Here is an 18,983-nt window from a genome sequence, read left to right on the forward strand (position 1 = left end):
CTCAATTAGCTGGACTCTTTCAGAACAATAAAAGTGAAATTACCATTTTTTTTCTTTCTTTAAGACAAATTTATGCTCCACATACGTATGCCTGAAAGCCACACTGTATATCTACCTCACTCTTAAATGCAGAGACTTTGTTGTTCCAAGACGCTGCAGAGAGAATTAAACACTATACTCCCCCTAGTAAAAGAATGCACACTCTGTTTACATGCACGTTGTTCACATGCAAATCGACATGGAGGAGGTTTAGGCTAAACTACAGAGCAAGTCTGCAAGGGGACCCTTCTACAATCTCTGCACTAAACTCAGGCTTTTCAGCATTTAGTATTGACAAATCAGGCATCAATAAGACTAAACAAACCACAACTCAGAAATGGGAAACACAAGGCTTCCTACCCACAGCGTAGGCAGGCTACAGTGAAATCTAAGAGTAGATTTGTTCTATAGGAACAAATTCATGCATGCTCAAGCCTGCTGTTGCCCTCAGAGGTCTACCTATAGCCTACCTTTGAATGGAGTTAACTTTAATCCAAAAAGAAGTTGAAAAAGTCTGCTTGCCACAAGCATAATTTTAGTAACTAAATTCACCAGCAATATATTGAACTTGCTGCAAATATTGCATGTATGTTGTATTTAAGTGGCCACCTCAGAAAAACCTTGCTTCCTTTCATTCTAATGCAACATTAATTTCTGTAATTTGCTCATCGAGAATGACAGAAAGACAAAAGATTTTGTTTTTTGCATTCAGTTATTTTGTTGTCATTAACTTGCTACTATGCCTTTTTATTCAAAGTAAAAAAAAAGGCAAAAAACAACAACAAAAAAAACAACAATATATAAATCAGTGTTTAATGCATAATTTCTGCTTGTTTTCTTCGTCAATGCCGCCACCTTCTGGTAGTCCTAAGTTTCACCGAGTGTCCCACGGTACAGCTCTGGGGACAGTTTCGTAACTGTCCCCACTCCGTTCGTGGCCTTAAGGCTCGTGAATGCCTGCGTGAACGTCTCTCAGCCTCACTACTTCCGTGGGATTTTTACACATGGACAGAAGTGCGGATTTGCAGGATAAGTATCAACCACTACAACACAGTATACATTTACGAGAACAAACCTGAAAGAACTGACATTTCAGCATCAATCTGGTTTCTAAGAGGCCCACACTATGGCACTGCTGCAGCTGAGAACATTTGGAAGTTGTTGGAAATACTTTTTGTCTTCTCGCATTCTCTCCTACAACACTCACTGTGGAAAGTCCTCCTGTGAGCTTTAGCCTCTATAGTCAGTTTCTGTGGCATAAGATAATTTCCCAGTCCAAGTTCCTGGATCTGTATAAAGCATAACAGCTTTTTTGGGTTGGCCACATTTTTGTTCTGTCTGTCAAGGTCAGGGCTATTCAGGGATAGGCATTGGTTCATACAGACAGAGCTAATCCCTTGAAAAGATATTAACTACTGACCGACAACATAGAAAGAAATGAATTCTCCTCAGTAGGGAAGCTGCCAATAAGATGTGCTCTCATATCTTTAAAGATTTTCAACAAAACTCACATCACTTAATAAATTCACAGGAGTTGACCTCAGTTTGAAGAGTTACAATCTAACAGAACTTCAGAAATCCAGAGTTTAATGGAAGCATTAACCTGCTGGACATAACATAGTACAATGTTTGGATAGTATATACAGCATAGCAGTATTCAATTAAAGATAAAGAAAATAACCTTGATTTTTTTTAAGTTATATTAAAAGAAATGCCTACACCTAAAGCATGCAAATAAACTTCATAGAAAATACTCTGACATAGTGCCTTATGTAGTGCCCATATCCACATGAAAGAACACGACAGGTACAAGTTTCATACTTTGCAAACAGAACACAGGCAAACAAGTTACAGAACCTGCAAGATGATCTTACCCTGAATTCTTTCCCTGCAATAAGAACCTAACCATAATTTTCTTATATCACAGTTAAAGGCCCCAGTCTCTGACAGAAATAGAATCATTCTGTCTCCCTTTTTCACTCAGGGGCCTAATGAATACTTAATGCAAAGTGGAACTGCTCTGATCTGCTGGACCAAACAGATATTTTAAACTGCAGTCTCTCATACCCCAGACGAGTAGGCTGATCACTAAACCGCTCCTAAATGACGCACCCATGAGCCCGTTTGTGTTGTGGGTAGTCTTCAGAGAGCGTTGGCATCTAAGTGAAAAAGGCAGAGGAACTTGTACTTCATGAAGAGTGACAAGGTCCAAGTAACAAAATGCCCAGGCTCATAAGGATTTGACTTTCCCAAGCACTGCCAGATGCAAGTGTCTGTGACACAGACTTAAACCTACTCTTTGGATAAAGGTACCCAAAGTAACAGTAGCCAGATTGTAGCACACAACAGTGCCATATAAAGAAGGCTTCTCCGTGCCACCTGCAAATCCAGAAGCAGCATTGCTGTGCCTGATGGAACTGCACCCAACAAAGGGCTGCTGAAAGGAAGGACTTCCTATTCTGGGCACAGCACTATAATAACACATGTACTACTCCCCAGACTTACACTCTACATGGTGCAGAAATCAGCACCATTTCAGGCACACCTAAAATCACCTCAGCTCAATATTACCTTGGGAAGAGAGCTACTTGCATCCAGTTTTCCAACACAAACATGCCTAAAGCATACCAGTGAGAACCTAGCCCTCGTTGTAATATGTTCACTTAATCACTTCTGGAAACTCTATGCATCATGGGTAAGGATGTTCTATTTCACACAGGTTATCTTTTCTACAATCACTGCAACCTAGTTATGTGATAAGATTTTGTCCATTACTTTCAGTCTAATTTTTTCAATTTTATATCACTGCACTGTTGACACTATATTCCCAAGGAGTCTCACAGTCTAATACAGTCCACACCTTTAGGCCTGATATGTAGCTATAAAGCAAGAGGATATTATAGCCTGTAACTTGCTGAACATGTGCCATTCTGATAAATTATTTCAACAGCCCAAAAAACAGTGCACTGCATTGGCTCTTAAGTGCTTTTCAAGATCTCCAGGAAAAAAAAAAAAAAGGTTACTGTTGTAGCTGAATATTCATCAGAGCCAAAACTGCTTGGTTTTATGTCATTAAAAAAATATCTCAAAGTTTTGTGAGTTGAAAATATCAGATAAGTTTTCTATGCTCTATGCTGAAAAGTGGTTTGTGGCACAGAAATCGTCTTAGTTGAGTGCAGTTCAATACTCATTGATCATCTTTACAGGAAAACTTTTGGAAAAGCCACAACTCAACATGAGTGTCCTATCAATCGTGCCAGCTGGCTCATGATACAGAGAAATGAAAAATAAAGCATCTATAGATTTTTAGGTCATTTAAGACACAGTGAGTGAAAACCTATATTTGCTGCATAACCAAAATTTCTCTGATGGAGAATGCAGGTGCAGTCAACTGCTAAAAATGCTTATACTGTAACAAACTTCCAAGATGAGTCATATTCCTTTCAGAAATTAGGAGTAACACCAATTCTAACATGATGTTTCCACAGTAGTTCTGTGCTATTGGCTGTTACACAGGAAGTTCAAAAATTTAACTCTGGGAATTTAAATTACTGCTCAAATTCTTTATTCCATCCACACTAAAACTATTTACAAATGGCAGATTCTTATCTTGAATAAAGCCTTCCCCTTTAAATACATTCAGAGCAATTAGCTGGAGTGTTACCAAATAAAGGTATTCTATCACTTCCATAATAGTTACAGAAAAAAAAAATAGTTCTACATCCAAAGAAGAAAAGCAAATGCATCATCTTAAGGGGCCAGTAGTGTGACAAGTTCTTAAAAAAAAAGACATGTACATTATGTTCATTGAATGTCATCACGTATTATAAAATCTTGACTCACAGATGTTAATGACTGTTGAATTAGGTCTAAAATACGTCAGATGAAGGAAAGCCAAGAGTGGCATCTCTCATTCTTGAGAGCAAATTCTCCACAATGTTCCTTAACAAAAGATTTTTAATACATGGCATTTTTCACTTGAGCTCTTCAGTGATATAAAGTTTTATGTTCCTATTACAGTAAATATAATTAAAATGTAACAGTAGTTCAGCTAAAGGAATTAACTCCAATACTAAGGTTTTTACAAATCCATAGGAAAATGCATGTATTTGCTTCTTTAATAGTATTTTAAATTTCCATTAATTATATTGTGCCCTCTGGAAACATTTTTCAACAGTTCACATTTCTTTTTCTTCAAGTAAAAAATACAAATTTCAAATAAAATTAGAATTAGAATTAGAGTTGACTGCCATAGCTTTAGGAGGGAGATGAATAAATCTGACAACTAGGCAGTGAACCTAAGTATTGCTTCTATAGAAAAGGAACCAGGGCTTTCCAAGGCTTACATATCTGATTTATCTTTTCATGTCTAATCATATATGCGTAGGAAAAGGATTGTGCAGGAACAGGATTTTATATGTGATAAAAATGATAAGGAGTTCAGAAAACTGAAAGGAAAAGAAACTTCATCCATAAACAGAGATGGCAAGAACTGGCAAAAGAAATTGAGGTTTTGGAGACAAAAAAAAAAGGGACAGACTGAAAATGTATATTTTTTCAGTGCAATCAATGGTGATGTCAAATCTTGAGTGCAGATTGTGAGATCTCTCTCATGCTGGTGAGAAGTATCTTACAGAAGTGAAACCTATACAACTACGTGTAGCATAACTGCTCATTGCTGTAAGGCGATCACAAAGCAGTGCCCAAATGAAGTTGCCCTGTGAAGACTGCTGTACTTGCAAACACATCCAGGTGTAGGACTTAGGGCTGCATTTCCTTTTTAGTAATATACTTTATATTATATATTATAATTTGTAATATATTATACATATATAATATATATTATGTTATATATTATATTATAAGTAATATACAGATCTCCATTAAAAATGCTGTATGAAGACAAAGGAAACTGCACAAGCTGTTGCTCAGCTGGAAGTCTGGACAGGTAAATGAAAATATTTGATGTAATTTTAATCTATATGGCATAGATGTTGCTAGCAACTGCAGGACACATTGATAGCAGGCTGTCTTCTCTAGGATAACTCATATTTGTGAACTACTGCAGTTACCTGAACTACTCATGGTGCAGCCATCACAAATAAGCCTGTCCACTATGGAGTCATTGACACAATCATTTGTTTCTGTGAATAACTTAACTATGTACATTTGCCACATGGATGATAAGGAAACAGAACATTTCAGCTGAGCATCTTCCTCCATCTCTAAAACAGAACTCAAATCAGCACTTCCACAGGAAACAGGCTACAAAATATTATCATTGTTTCTGCACTGTCTGATCGAGAACAGACGAGAAGGCTTCCTTACGCTCTCAAGGGAGCTTTTCTATCTGGGTCTGCAGCACTTGTGATAACAAGAAAAATAATTGAGATATGCAGATGATGTCACGTTGTCTACCTGGAATAGCAGGTAACAAGGCACTGAGCACAAGGCAATGGAGTCAGCACAACGAGGCAATGGAGTCAGCAGTAGCAACCAGTACCACAATTGCCTCAGGACAATATACTGAAACTAGTACAGCTCTCATTTTGTGCAAGATGTAACAGTAGAAACTACTTCTGAAGGGCAAATAGAGAGTAAGATATACGGTGGAAGAGTAACACAAAACCACGAGAATGAGGAAATGGCTGGAAAATGAGGAAGAAAAGATTTGTAATAAACAACTTACTGAAAATACTTCTGGATCAGCAAACAGATTGGAACTGCATTACCACTAGGTGCACTAAAAAACACAGATCCTTCCAAACCTTGAACATTTTGCCTTTACTTCTCCTCATAGCCCTTCCTTCTGTTGTGTTGACTTCTGCTGTATCCAAGTAACACTGTTGTCTCACTCTTTGTTTTTTCTTCAACAACTATTTGTTCTTTTCAAACCATACGCTGCTCCCCAAATTTGTTGCTTCAGCTGTTTGCTAAACCTCTGGAAAAAGGAACAGCAACATTCCTCGTTACCAAGCAACCACCAGTTTCTGCCAGGCTTGGTTGTGATATGGCACGGGGTCCCACCACCATCTTGGCTCCAGGGGACTCGCTCAGCAAATCTGGAGCTGGCAGGCAATGGCAGAGCTGCACTTTGCTCTGAGAGTTGCTTTGTAATTTAACCAGGTAGCAGAAATCAGGCTGCAGAAAGTTGCTAAGCAAAATTTACAGCAGCAGGCTAGACAAAACATCCAAGTATAGTTTTAGTAAAGTTATTGGGTTAACAAGGATTACATGAATAAAGCAGTGCAATAAAGCAATTGCAATAAAGCAATAAAAGTAATAGCTGTCCTTTCAGCATGCAACCTGATCACTTTCAACATCATAAATACATAACTTGTTCCTTTCACTCTGTCTTTTCAACCAGGTGCATCATCATCTACTTCTGCTTCAACACAGTCTAGCAAATAAGGCTGGACAGGCTGCAGTCTGCCCAGACAAATAGTGAGTTCATAGTAGTCACCATCTCTCAAGCCTCTAGTACTGCCTGTGCATTATTCAGCACTCACCATTCTCTGTTCTTATTGAGTGAACAGAATTCAACTTTTTGTGAAATCATAAAGCATGGGCTCCAGAGCACCTGTCACAGGAAACTTTTTCCTTCCTTTTAAATGCTTTATCCAGCTTGTATGGGCTTAGAAAGTTGAAGGGAGTGACTGTGCTGATACAATTGTACAGCCAGTAGACATATCTGAGCCCACTGTAAGCTAATAATGCTACAGCAGCAGTATCAACACAGCAGTCTCAAGCTCCAGCACAGCCTAATTTACCCACTTTCTCATGTAGTGCAGTAAAGGCAAGCCTTAACAATCCCAAATGACATAGCCTATCTTAAATTCCCATGTGCACAACTCTTTACAATCTGAAAATATCACTGCTCACAGAGATGATAACATATCTTGCAGCACAGAAACAAGACTTCATCCTCTAGTTAAATTGCTCCCCTCCCTCAAACCTCTTTGTGTAAATTACACTGGATATATTCGGCCTGTTTCTGAACATAGGCTGCAAATACTAATCAGATTTCCAAAGAGGCCTTCAGAATGATTGACAGAAAAGCTCTTAATAAAGGCTTTCTTGTTTCGGCATGCAAGCAGGAGAGCAAGCAAGAAAGGAAGCAGCTTGAGTTACTTGAAATGCTGAGGTGGAGGCGTTTGAGAAACTGTGAAGGGAGAGGTGTTTTATGAGCCTGAATGGAGAGCAGCTGCAGAAATTCTGATGGGCCTGCTGAAGTAGCCATGAAAAGTGGTTGCTAAATCCTAATTTTTCATTTTTGTAATTGGTAGAAAAGATGGTACAGAAGATAGTCAACAAAAGACAGGTGAGTGAAGCCATCTTAATTTTCAAGTTGCCTGTGAAATAAGAGGGGACTGGAAGCCTCCCTGTGTTTTAAAGGTCATTGTGAAATTCACGCTCTGCAAAGGTCTTGGAGATAGATCTGTTTTTAGAGCTGCCACTGAATTCAGAGGTAGGTTTCTGAAGAGAAGAGAGGAAGAGAACTTATAGTCTTGTGTGTTGGTGCTGCAAATACTCTGCTGTATCTCTAAAATGTTATTCAAATTGAAACTTGACTAGATTTCCTGATAAGCACTGTAACTGCAGCACAGAAGTTAAAACCTGATCCTGGAGCACTCGTCTCAAATGAACTTTCAGAAACATCCATGGCCTGAGTGAAAGCAAAGAGCAGTTTCTCTAACCTATTGATTTCATCATATAAAATCTCCTTAATTGCTAAAGTGAACTAACCTATCTCAAAAAATAAAACAAGCATTTCTTGCAGAGTAAGCAAAAACTATTAATTTCATTTGATATTCTTCATTTTGTATTGAGAACTCTCACATTTCCTTTTTGAGAGAAGTGATCTCTCACCTCTTTACAAGCACATGATATTTATAAGGATTTTCTTTTCTCCTCCTTTGCTGTTTTTAATATTCATATTCTTTTGAAAACTCATCCCAGTTTCTCTAGAGCAAGATGGTTACAGCTAAACTGAAGAGGTTGATGCTCTTGACTAGCCATTGCTAGCAAATTAAATGGTCATATCTTCATAAACGTTATTCTACATAAAGAACTTGAAGAAGAACAAGTGAAATGAACAACTCCCTATGTTTCCACCCCCCACAACCGAGGTGTATAAACGTTTATATTGATTCCAGTTCTGCAGTATTAATTAGCTGTGCCCTGGAGTGACCATGCATTTTTCTCAGTAGCTGGACGTTATGCAACACCACCAAACAGTAGTTTGCTTAACCAGCTTTGGAGTGAAGATGTTTAACAAGTGAAGTTTTATTCAGACTTCATTATGCAAAAACAGATGGAATTTCGTTTTCTCACAATTAGTATGAGCTGAGAATAGCTAAATTGTTGCTATGGAAGTGGAAAGGTACAACAACAAAATAAGACGCAAATGTCTGACAATCTTCAAGCTGATCCATAAAAATGTGGTTTTCATACAGATTCACCATAAATTGCGTGTTATAGTAATTCATAGGATGATTACTTGTAATTATATAATGAGAATAGGCTACCAAACTATTCAGCTGTGCTTTTTTGGAGCTCCATTCTCCAAGATAACAGTGGTAAAGTGTGCACAACATAGCATTCATATCCCATGTAAAAGGTATGCAGCTGATGCTAATTGTATGTAATAAGTAGCCCGTCAAGATTTTCCTCAACTTTAACCTCTTCACTATATCTCAGAAATGAATTTATAAGTCTTTCCAAGTTTAATAACAGGTTTCTTTGCATCCATCATTTATGTGTCAATTATAAGTCATGCTCTCTGACTTAGCCTAGAAAGTATCTAACTTGCTTCTTTTCAACTAAAGGAAAAAAAGAAAAAAATAGTAATTCCATGGACTTTCTCAAAAGCTGTTGTGTTCAACCTCTAATTTAACTCCCAATACAGATCCATATGCACTGCCCCAAGAAGCCCAGCCTTCAGTACCTGGGATTTTTCTACTGACTTGGGTGGGGTTTGGCCTGAAAGATAGCACAACAGCTACTACTTTCACCAGAAGAGGCTGAGATGTAAAGTGTAAAATAGCTCACTGAAAATTAAGCAGAAGCATCACTTTCAGAAACAGACAAATTAGCCCAGATACCCTCAAGCTTGCCCTCCTGTATGAAATAGTTTAAGCAAATCTCAAGTAGAAGTCCGTCTCAAAATGCTGCAGAATACAGACGTGCTCAAAATTCAGGACTTACAGAGAGGATTCTTCTTATCTCAGAGAATGTATCTTACTGGTAAAAAAGGTGAGACTTTTCCTACTCTGACAACTAAATTATTTGGAACTTGATGTTAAAACTTGCTCAGAGATGGAAAGCTTTAGCCAGTATCTAAGCTGCCTAAGCAGCATTAACTTTTTTTTTTTTTTTTAAGCAGCATACAAAGGAATCATTATGAAGAGATGAATCACAGCTTGGGATCCCATTATCACTTAAAAAATATGTTTTGACCAACATTTCCAAATGCTGATTTCTTCAGCTAATAAGGGAAGTTAAAAAAAAAAAAAAAAGGAAGATGGAGATTAAGAATCTAACATGAATTTTACAGATAGCTATTTCTTCTGGAAATATCAGTTGTTTGTTAAGATTTGCCAAGCATCATAAATCACAGTTCCAAGAAGCGCTGAAATATGGGTAATATTTCTAAAAAAAACTTAATAAAAATTCCCAAAATCTCTATTAATCTAATTTGTTCTGAGTACATGGAAATTTTTCAGCTGAAGATTATTCTTCTCACAAAAGCATTCTCTCCTTTGCTTTATTAAAAAAAAAAAACTGTTTTAGTGTTTATATTGGGTATAAATGTGTATTCTCTTATTCCCAATCCAGATGCCAAGATTTTGACACTATAGTGTAATTCTTACTTATTTCATGATATAACTTATTTTATCTTTCATACTATGTTTGTGTATGTATTCTCATATAAATATATAAATAGTTCATACATACAAAAATTTTATACATATATTTTATGAATGAATTTTATGAAGAGTGTAAAGATGAAAAATTGTGGAATTTGGAAAACCTGGGATACTACTCTAGAACAGTAAAAGAATGAAGGGGTTATATGGAGTTGCATTTCAAGACAATAACATATTCAATGTGCTTTCAAGTGATATTAATTTTTTCCTGCTTTGATATTCTGTGTGTTTTTAAAAGTTTACTTTAGGAATACTCCATGGGGTTCCTGGCAGAGCTGCTCTGCCACAACAGTTTATATCAACCATCTGTAGTGTGCCAGGAGCTTCCTGAATGTTCTGCCACCTGACTCAAAATTCTGAAGATTTTCATGCTCTTCTGCCAATTTTCATCCATACTATGTCTGTTTCCAACACTGAAAACCTAAAAAAGTAAAATATATATCTAAAAGACGCACAAGGCAGTAAATTCAGCCATAATATCATGGCCAAAAAAAGACCAAAGATGACGTGAATCTTCATCTGTGGACTTTAATCATCAGCAACACTCACTCTGAAAATAAAGTCAAAGAGTAAGAAAGGTCCTTTCTTATCTGACAAAACTCACTACCATTTCCTTTTAGCACTTAATAATGTCATAATAAGATAAGGTCAGTTTCTATTTTGGTAGTGACCAAACACTTTTTTTTTTTTGTCACTATTGACAACTCTCCTGTTGATATTTGAGTTCCTATGTATAAAACAGAGATAATATAACTATGCTTTGACAGTGATTCATCAGAAAACAAAAACAATCTCTTCTGGAATACACAGTAGAGCATGATATGCAAGACCAAAGCAAACAACAGGGGAAAAAAGGGATACTAAAATAATAGTAAGTTATGCTCACCACCAACAACAAAGGACATGATTCAAGAAATATATACTTAAATAGCACAGGAATGGATAACCAGGAAAACAGACCAGCAACCATTAAGCTCAGTGCATGGAAGGGTTTCTACAGAAAAACAGACTCATCTTGAAAATGAAGGTACGTTTGATTTTCCTGGAGGCTAGCAATAAATTATTTAATTCATACTGACATAGGGAACATATAGAATGAATATTGTGTGGTGTGAAGAAGCTGTGAAGAGCTTTTAGTGGTGTGGAATTATCATGCTGCCAATATGGTTGTGCATGAGCTTTGCATTTACATTCCAACTTATGAACTTTGAAATTCTGTATTCAGTAAACTAACAAAAGCTGCCTTGTTTATAAAGATCACCTTGTTTCTGGGAAAAACATCTGCTCTCCACACTGTCCCAAAATAAATTCCCTAACAGGGTCAAATCTTCATGGACTCTGTCTCAGCAATAATTAATACTCCCATTCAAGAAAGTATGAAGACCTAGGACTATGGGCTAAAGGAGTACACAGCACAGGGACAGTATAGGAGCGGAAAGTCAGTTTGCTTCTGGACTCATGAGAGCAACTCTATAAAAAGTTCCTCAGAATTGAGCCAGTCCCACCCCTTCAAAAGCTAAGAACAAACAAAGATTTGGTTCAGCTATTTCTCTACGGCTCCACTGAGATTAGCCTAAAATTCATAAATATCTAGATTTAATTTTTTCTAGTTATCACATTTTAAAGGAGCTGAAAAACACTTCTTGGTAACACTCTATGGCTGCCTCAAAACAGGCAATTGTAATGTATCGGTATCAACTAAATCCACCTGACATTTGTGTAATAATACTCATCTTGCTCTTATGAGTAGCTGTGCAGTAATCATTCATAAACCAGTTCCAGAAACCATGCCCATAACATGGTGGTTTGAACAAAATCTCTGAGGACCCTTCCAACTTAAGCCCTTCAACTTAAGCTACAATTCAATTTTGTTTTACAAATGAAAATGCTGTAAAATGTTGAATATTGGTCACTGCAAGCACAGAAAGCTTTTCTACAGCCCAAAATGACTCTATAATTGTGATCACCACAACATTGATTTCAGTGCCCAACTTCCAGCTGGGCACACAAGTACAAACGCTGAGATTTCTCAGAGCCCTGGCCACACTTTCCAAATCCCGGTTAATGCTAGCAACTCAGGCAACATAATTTAAAATGAATGTGTTCTCAGTCTTTGCTGGAATAATCCTCCTCTTTTAAGTGTGAGAAGAGAAGGGCCACATTATAGATTTTCTTTGCCATGGTATGGCCCAAACCAACATCCATTCCCAACCAGAATATTGGGATCTCAAGATTTATATTATTATCTCTCAATGGGTGCTGCAGAAACTTCCCAAACATGCTTTTCAGTTAATATATTTAAGCAAAACAAAGATGTGAATGTATATATCAGACACCTATTTGGAGCTTGTATACTGTTTTTGTTTTTTTTTTTTCTTCTGCTTTGCCTATCTCAGTTAAAGGATTGTCATTTTTCTTGGAATCCATACCTTGAGTAAGTTAAATTTTCAAGTCCTTTAAATATGCTCAGTATGCATTCTTATGCAAGACTGTAGAACTCACAAAGCTCTTGTAAAAGATGTAAGTATTCAAAAGCCAAAGTCCTTCTTGAACTCTCCTCACATTCCCTTTGAACTTTTAAAGTGGATAATGAATTTTCTCAGCTACATGCTTCAGCTGGTTTCCTTGGATTTGATGCTGATATTAAGAACACCACCAGCTGTCATTTGCTTTTCCAGACTCTAGACAGTGAGTGAGAAATGTGTTGGCCTTCACATAAACTTTCCAGCTTTTGCCAACACAGGGGTCCTAAGCCCTCACAATCTCGAAGCTACAAGATTAAGTGTACCTTAAAATAACATGCAGATAACGTTCCATACTTTCCATATGCCTTCTTCACCTATATTCTCTATTATCATGTTTTTCTTTTTACCACTGCTTTTGTAAAATTTACTGTGGGGTCTCAGATTATATCAAGAATTTGGATGTTGTTCTACAAAAGGCTATGAGAAGCTATGGGTCAACAAAAACAGAAAGAAAAACAACCACATTCTGGTTTCAAGCCAATATTCACAGTCTGTTCCACAACAGCAAAAACAAACAAACAAACCACCTATGCCTGTTCACCCACCATTAACATCATGTTGTTCCCTGTGACTGTACAAACACTTGAGTTACCTTTCTTTCACTTAGTCTCTGTCACTTAGTCTGCTGCACCCACTAACAGATTGCTTAGTCCAAGTTGAAAGCTACTACTGATTCTCTCCTGCACATAAAAACAGCTTTTTTCTCTTCTTTTGGTCTCTACGCTTCTCTTAAATATTTTCTTCCCATCCCATGCCCCCCCAACCCCTCCTCTTCTTTTCCTCCTCTGAAGAAAGGCTTCAAATGTGTACATTTCTCAGTTGAATTTGTGAGGAAATGAAGGCTGAGTGAACTTTGCTATGTGCTCAACAGTAATTCAGATACTAACTAGAAGGAATTTCAAATTTAAGTGAGACATTAGGAACTTACAGCACTAAATGCTATTCCATGGTATAGCAAATGCTTATCAATATATCATTTATAATATTTGTAATTGTTTCTTGTAATTTGAACAATACGAAAGACTACAGATATAATGGATGTTTCATTTTCGAAGTGCTGCCTGAAACCCTGTTTAAAGATGATACTATAATTAGACTTGACTGGAAACATCTTGATTAAACACTTCTCTTTTGAAAAATGCTGATTTGTCAGAACTGCAACTTTGTGGAGAAATGTGCGTTCTAATGAAATTTTCATGAGAAAATTTTCTCAAGTTAAAGTGGGAGAGACAAAGAATGTAAACAGCCACCTCACAGAAGTAATACCTTGTTCTGCTCTCTTGCAACAGTGGCATAACCACAAGGATGATATGGTTTGGATTCCCTTGTAATTGATGCAGAATAAGCTGCTGTGATATCTTCTATTATCTCACGGTTTATATTTCCTTCCACAACTGATCTTCTCACTTACTTCCTCCATAGCCACCTAACTGATTCCTTACTGTAGAAATCTTGCCACTTTGGCCCTATCACATTGTCCTGACTGTTACTACACTTTCCTTGGCTATACCTGCACTTTTTATACTAAAAATTGAAATTTTTTTGATCCAGGTGACAATCCACGCTGCACCTAAATTAAGGAGAGCATTTTTAGCTGGTTTGCTTTGCCTAGTACATCAGAATCAATGCAATTCAGTCAATTTATGTCAGTGAATGGAATCTAAGACAAACCTCCAAAACCCTACATTGCTTAAGAGTTTATGAGGACCTCCTTAAAACTTAATCTGTAATAAGAAATACAGTAAAACAGTCAGTCAGTTAATTAAGACTGAAAAACCACTGTGACCTTTTCAATATACTTATGAATTTCACAAAGAATTGCTCTCCGGAATGAGTAGGATTGCATGATATACTGTAGCAGTCTGAAGCCAAAACGAACAAGATCTTTGAAGGTCTTGAATAGTCTGCTTCCAGTGAAGTCTAGAGTCTCCCAGACTTGTTACCTGGCACATGAGCTGTATCATCAGTTCTCATGAACAGATTGTGAAATTTGCAATTTCCTAGGAAAAAATTTTGTACAGCATTCTACCCTGATATTTTTTCTGTTGTCAGGCTGCTCACTTCTCATGCCAGCTGCTCCACCCACCTGTTCCCCTGTGTATAACTTAATAATCTACATTTTATATAAACTAGAGCAGACCGAGGAAATGTAAACTTTCAGTGTAGGATGCTTGTGCGGGGCGACTCTGGGGGAGTAGAATGTCTGGCAGCATACAAACCACAAGTACATGATTTCAATCAGCAGTAATGAATAGATCAGTTCAGTGATAAGGCTCATGAAGTTGGTTGGTGTTAGCGGGACTGATTCTGCAAGGTTCTGTTCATCTTTAAGGCACAAAAGCATTTCTAAGCAAGTGGAATGCTTTTCCTTGCTTTCTTGTCTTCCAACATTTCTCAAAAGTCATACTGAAGATTCCAGATCCAGACAAGTTCTAGCTTTCACAGTCAGGGGGACAGACATATTTTCAAGTACTTGATTTAACAAAGCAAGAAGAAAAAATCTATTTGTACACCACAAGTCTCCTTTAGAACTTCCTAAAGTCTCATGTTGCAGTGACGGTGGGGATTTCTTATAGAATTTTAATAACTTGTGGCTTCAATCTCACAGTGTGAATTTTGTGTCTGGGAAGATAATGACAGTGTTATAGAAAAGAGGGGTCTTTCTTCAGCCATCAGTTGCTGAAAAGTCAAGCACCACGGATAGCAACTAAGCTGACTAGACTCCCGTCCACAGACAACAGAAGGAAGAGAATTTGCAAATTTTGGTTCATTCCTTCTTTCACACAGTGGAAAGAAACACATCTTGGAATTGCTTACTGCCTCATTAGTCAGTAGAAATGTGTAACTCTAGAATTAAGGATTTGAAGCTGAAACATGGAAAGTCTACCCTAAAAGACTGCCTTGCATGCATCAGTACATTAGTGTACAAGTGTCCTCATAACACTACATTAGAAATGCCTGTGTACTTTCCTATTATCACTATAAAGTATCAAATCTTTAAATATAAACTGTAAGTACACTAATCTTCAATATTATCTTTGAATAATTTATTGAGGAAAACGTTTTCACTTTTTCCAAGCTGGTGGCAAATTTTCCCCTTTAGAAGCAGGAAATACAGACTAATTAGTTTTCTAATTTTAGATTTGCATGGTTTTGATTGTACATCCATTTAATTTTTTTTTTAAGTAGTGGTAAAGTTTTAGATACTGATTAAAGTTAGTTCAGCCAACAGATAACTTTATTTAATTGAATGCTATCAGCCTACACCCAAAAACTTCATTGTTTTTAGTCAAACAGCACCACTGCCTTTACTAGATTACTTAAGTAAAATGAGTGGAAGTTGTCTGAAAGATTCTTAATTAAATGGCTAACTCATCATTGAAATCTGTGGGGAAATCAGAGGTTTAACTCTGGACAATTAAATATCCTTCATGGACCTGAGCCTTGGAGTGCTGAGCCTGCTCTTTCACTGATTACATGTAGCTCATCATCTCACATCCCTGTCTGGATGCTGAACTCCATTTAAAAGCTGGTGGTAGCTCTAAGGACCCATTATTGGGTAACAGCTACATGAAGAGGGGCAGAGTCCATTCGGACTGTAACAGTTGAAGCAGGAAATGTCCCTTGGGGTCAAGAAAATGCTTCTCAGCTAACGTGGAAGTAAGATACAAAGAGCAGATTAGCAGAACCTCACTGTGAAACTTCATAGTTAGAAATTACAAATTAAAGCCTGCAGTACACAGACAAAAAACAGGGAGAAAATTTTTTTAGGCCTATGCACCATAGGCTGAAGTGTAATAGCCCAGACAGACATGTATTCACACCGCTGTGAGAACAAACTAACGTTACCAGTGAGTTCAGAGAAAAGGGATAGGATGTTCTTATCCCTTTTGGAGGCAATGACAGACTCATAGCTGCCCTCATTTAGGACCAGAATCCATTAGCACTGTAGGTACTTGTATTTAATTTAGCGCTTCACTATATAGAAATACTAGAAGTATTTCAGCTTTTTTTTTCTTAATCATTATAGATTCATTGTGTCCGTGCCCTTCTCTTCCTAAGTTTCCTAACATTCTGTTAAGTGTTTTTCCAAGGGAATCTACCCTTCAGTGGTATTAAGATACAACACTTATTTATAAAAACAGATAACCACTGCTACTGGTTTTCCTCTGAACATCTAATTCTGTATTTTAGACATTGTTACACAAGGTGGCAGACAGGAGCACTTCTTTATTTTCATGGACCTGGAAGAACTATTTCTGTAACTGAGGCAAGATATAGTGCTGAAATTCCAAAACTTGAACCACACACTAACACACCAGCAGCGTATTCTAAGTCACTTGGCAATACAGCACTGGCTGGGTGCTTACAAAATCCTTTACCTGTCGCTTACAGCCACACTTAAATGGATATATTGGCACCAATACATTTTATGTATTACAGTTCTAATGTACCAACAGCTGCTCTGTGTGGGCCCGATAAATACTCATTACATGTATGACATACTTTGTTAAATTATTACAGTGTTATGTTCAGGAAAGAGCAAATCCTGCCAACATTTCTGTATGTGCTTGACTTCACCAGGCTGACTCCTTCTGGCATCAAGTATAATGTTCATAAGATCAAGGCCTAAGATATCATATGCCTTCAGAAAAAATAACACTTGCCTTAGCTGAAAGCTACTGAGATTTCATTGCGATTATCGTCAGCAGCTTGGTGAATAAACATGAGACACTTGGGAATTAACTCTGGTCAAGCATAATGGAAAAGAATAACATGAAACAAAGAAGGGGAGAGAAACAAGGCAGAAGGGCAGAAGTTAATTCCCTATAGCTTCCAAGTGCAGTAATTTATTTTGAAAGGTCTGATTATTCTTACTAAAAAGTCACACAGGCCTACAAATGAGCAAAACACTCACACTGGGACAGAATTCAACACTAAACAGATTTTCGAAGTAAAGCTTTGAAATCACTATAGATTTGCCTCTAAATTCCATACTTGGTTACCACTGAAAAGTTTAATATATCTAACAGGAAAAGCAGGTCTGTGGCTAAAGGCTCTTACATTATTGTTAGCATGGCGGAACACAAGGTGGAACAGGATATAAGTGATTAACAAAGAACCTCATACTGCTCCATGCTTCCCTATCTTTGGGAAAAGCTTGTATTAAAATGAACTATTTAGTATTGCAGTGGCTATATGAAAGTTGTGTCAATAACTAGCTCGGAAATGCATTCAGCTTATGTTATGATTTCTTAAGTTTGGAGTACCTAAAAACACATAAAGAGAAAAGTTTTCTAGCTTTGCTACTTTTCATTGGCTAGTTCCAAGAATTAGTACAGTGTAGTTCATTGTCAGACTTTCTCATATTTAATAACTCCCATTTTCTGTCAAATCCTGATTTCCATAAGCAATTCATTATTTGTTTTCTGTGCTGAAGCAAGAGGACCTGAGGAAGGAACCCCATATATTTTTGTATAAACATCAAATTACTAAGGTAATTTTTAAATGGTTCTTCAGACAAACTAAATGATTTCTAGTATTTCTGCTGAAATAAACTTTTAAACCTGTTTAAGAAAAATACTGACTGTCATGTTCCTTGTACATGCTTCTAGCAGCAACATCATAATGCCTCCTGTTTTACTGTGTTGGCCCATGACATCAGAGGCAGATGTTGGTAGTATGGCTGAAGAGGTTGGACTTTCCCATCAGTGTTTTGTTACATTTTGTTGCCATGTAACAGCCAGCAGCAGTGGGGCAGTCCAACAAATTGTCTGAGATGGAAGTGCATATAAAGCAAAGGTGTGTCACTGAATTCCTCCAAAATTTGCAGAAAAACTGACTCCTACTGACATTCATTGATGCTTGCTAAATGAATATGGAGGCCAAACACTGGGTGTGAGAACAGGGAGGCAGGGGGTGATGAGTTACAGCAGTGGTGACAACAACCCGGAAGACAATCCATATTCTGGACAGCCATACACAACTGCCATATCATGAAATGAAATGCTTCTTGATCAGCACATCCAGGAAATCAGCTATTGGTGGTAACTATGTTGAAAAAATATCATTTTGTAGCTGAGAATTTACTCTAGTACATGTTATTGTACTCTTTGTAACTGATGTGATCTCCACGAAAATAAATAGAAGGCATTACTTTCAGAGTGACCTATGTATTTTCTCACATTCAACATTTCCTATACCTAAACTATGAAATCTAGGAGCCCTTCCTAGCTCACTGCTCTAGCTGTAGTGTCTGACTGCATTCTGACTCTATGTCAAGACAGGTTTTCACAAACTTTCCTAGCTCCTTCCCCACTTCTTCCCACACTTCCCATAGAAAGAAAAATAGGCATGAAGGGTGGAAGAAAGCTTGGGGTATGCTGCAGCCAAATCTTCAGCTTGGACCATTAGATCTCTGGGTGCAGCCCAGTGCTTACATATCATCATTATTAATTCAGCATTAATTTGGTACAGTCACTTTCCCCAG

At 37.3% G+C, this 18,983-nt stretch overlaps 1 protein-coding gene across 5 annotated transcripts in view; it reads right to left on the minus strand.

The window, feature by feature from the left end:
- IQCM (IQ motif containing M) overlaps nt 1-18,983 on the minus strand; it is a 184,443-nt gene that overhangs the window by 136,927 nt on the left and 28,533 nt on the right. For 2 of the 5 annotated variants that reach the window (XM_046941242.1, XM_040699157.2), the window contains exon 1: nt 5,808-6,140. The exons of 1 other annotated variant lie outside the window; for it this stretch is intronic. In XM_046941242.1, coding sequence (XP_046797198.1) covers nt 5,808-5,837 — 30 coding nt within the window. In that variant the 5' untranslated portion in view covers nt 5,838-6,140. Of the gene's footprint in view, nt 1-5,728; nt 6,141-18,983 lie in introns of those variants that run through there. 2 more of the 5 variants (XM_046941243.1, XM_040699163.2) reach the window with 1 other exon arrangement.

Source organism: Gallus gallus, chromosome 4 (assembly GCF_016699485.2).
Source record: "Gallus gallus isolate bGalGal1 chromosome 4, bGalGal1.mat.broiler.GRCg7b, whole genome shotgun sequence".
Classification (NCBI taxonomy): Eukaryota; Metazoa; Chordata; class Aves; order Galliformes; family Phasianidae; genus Gallus; species Gallus gallus.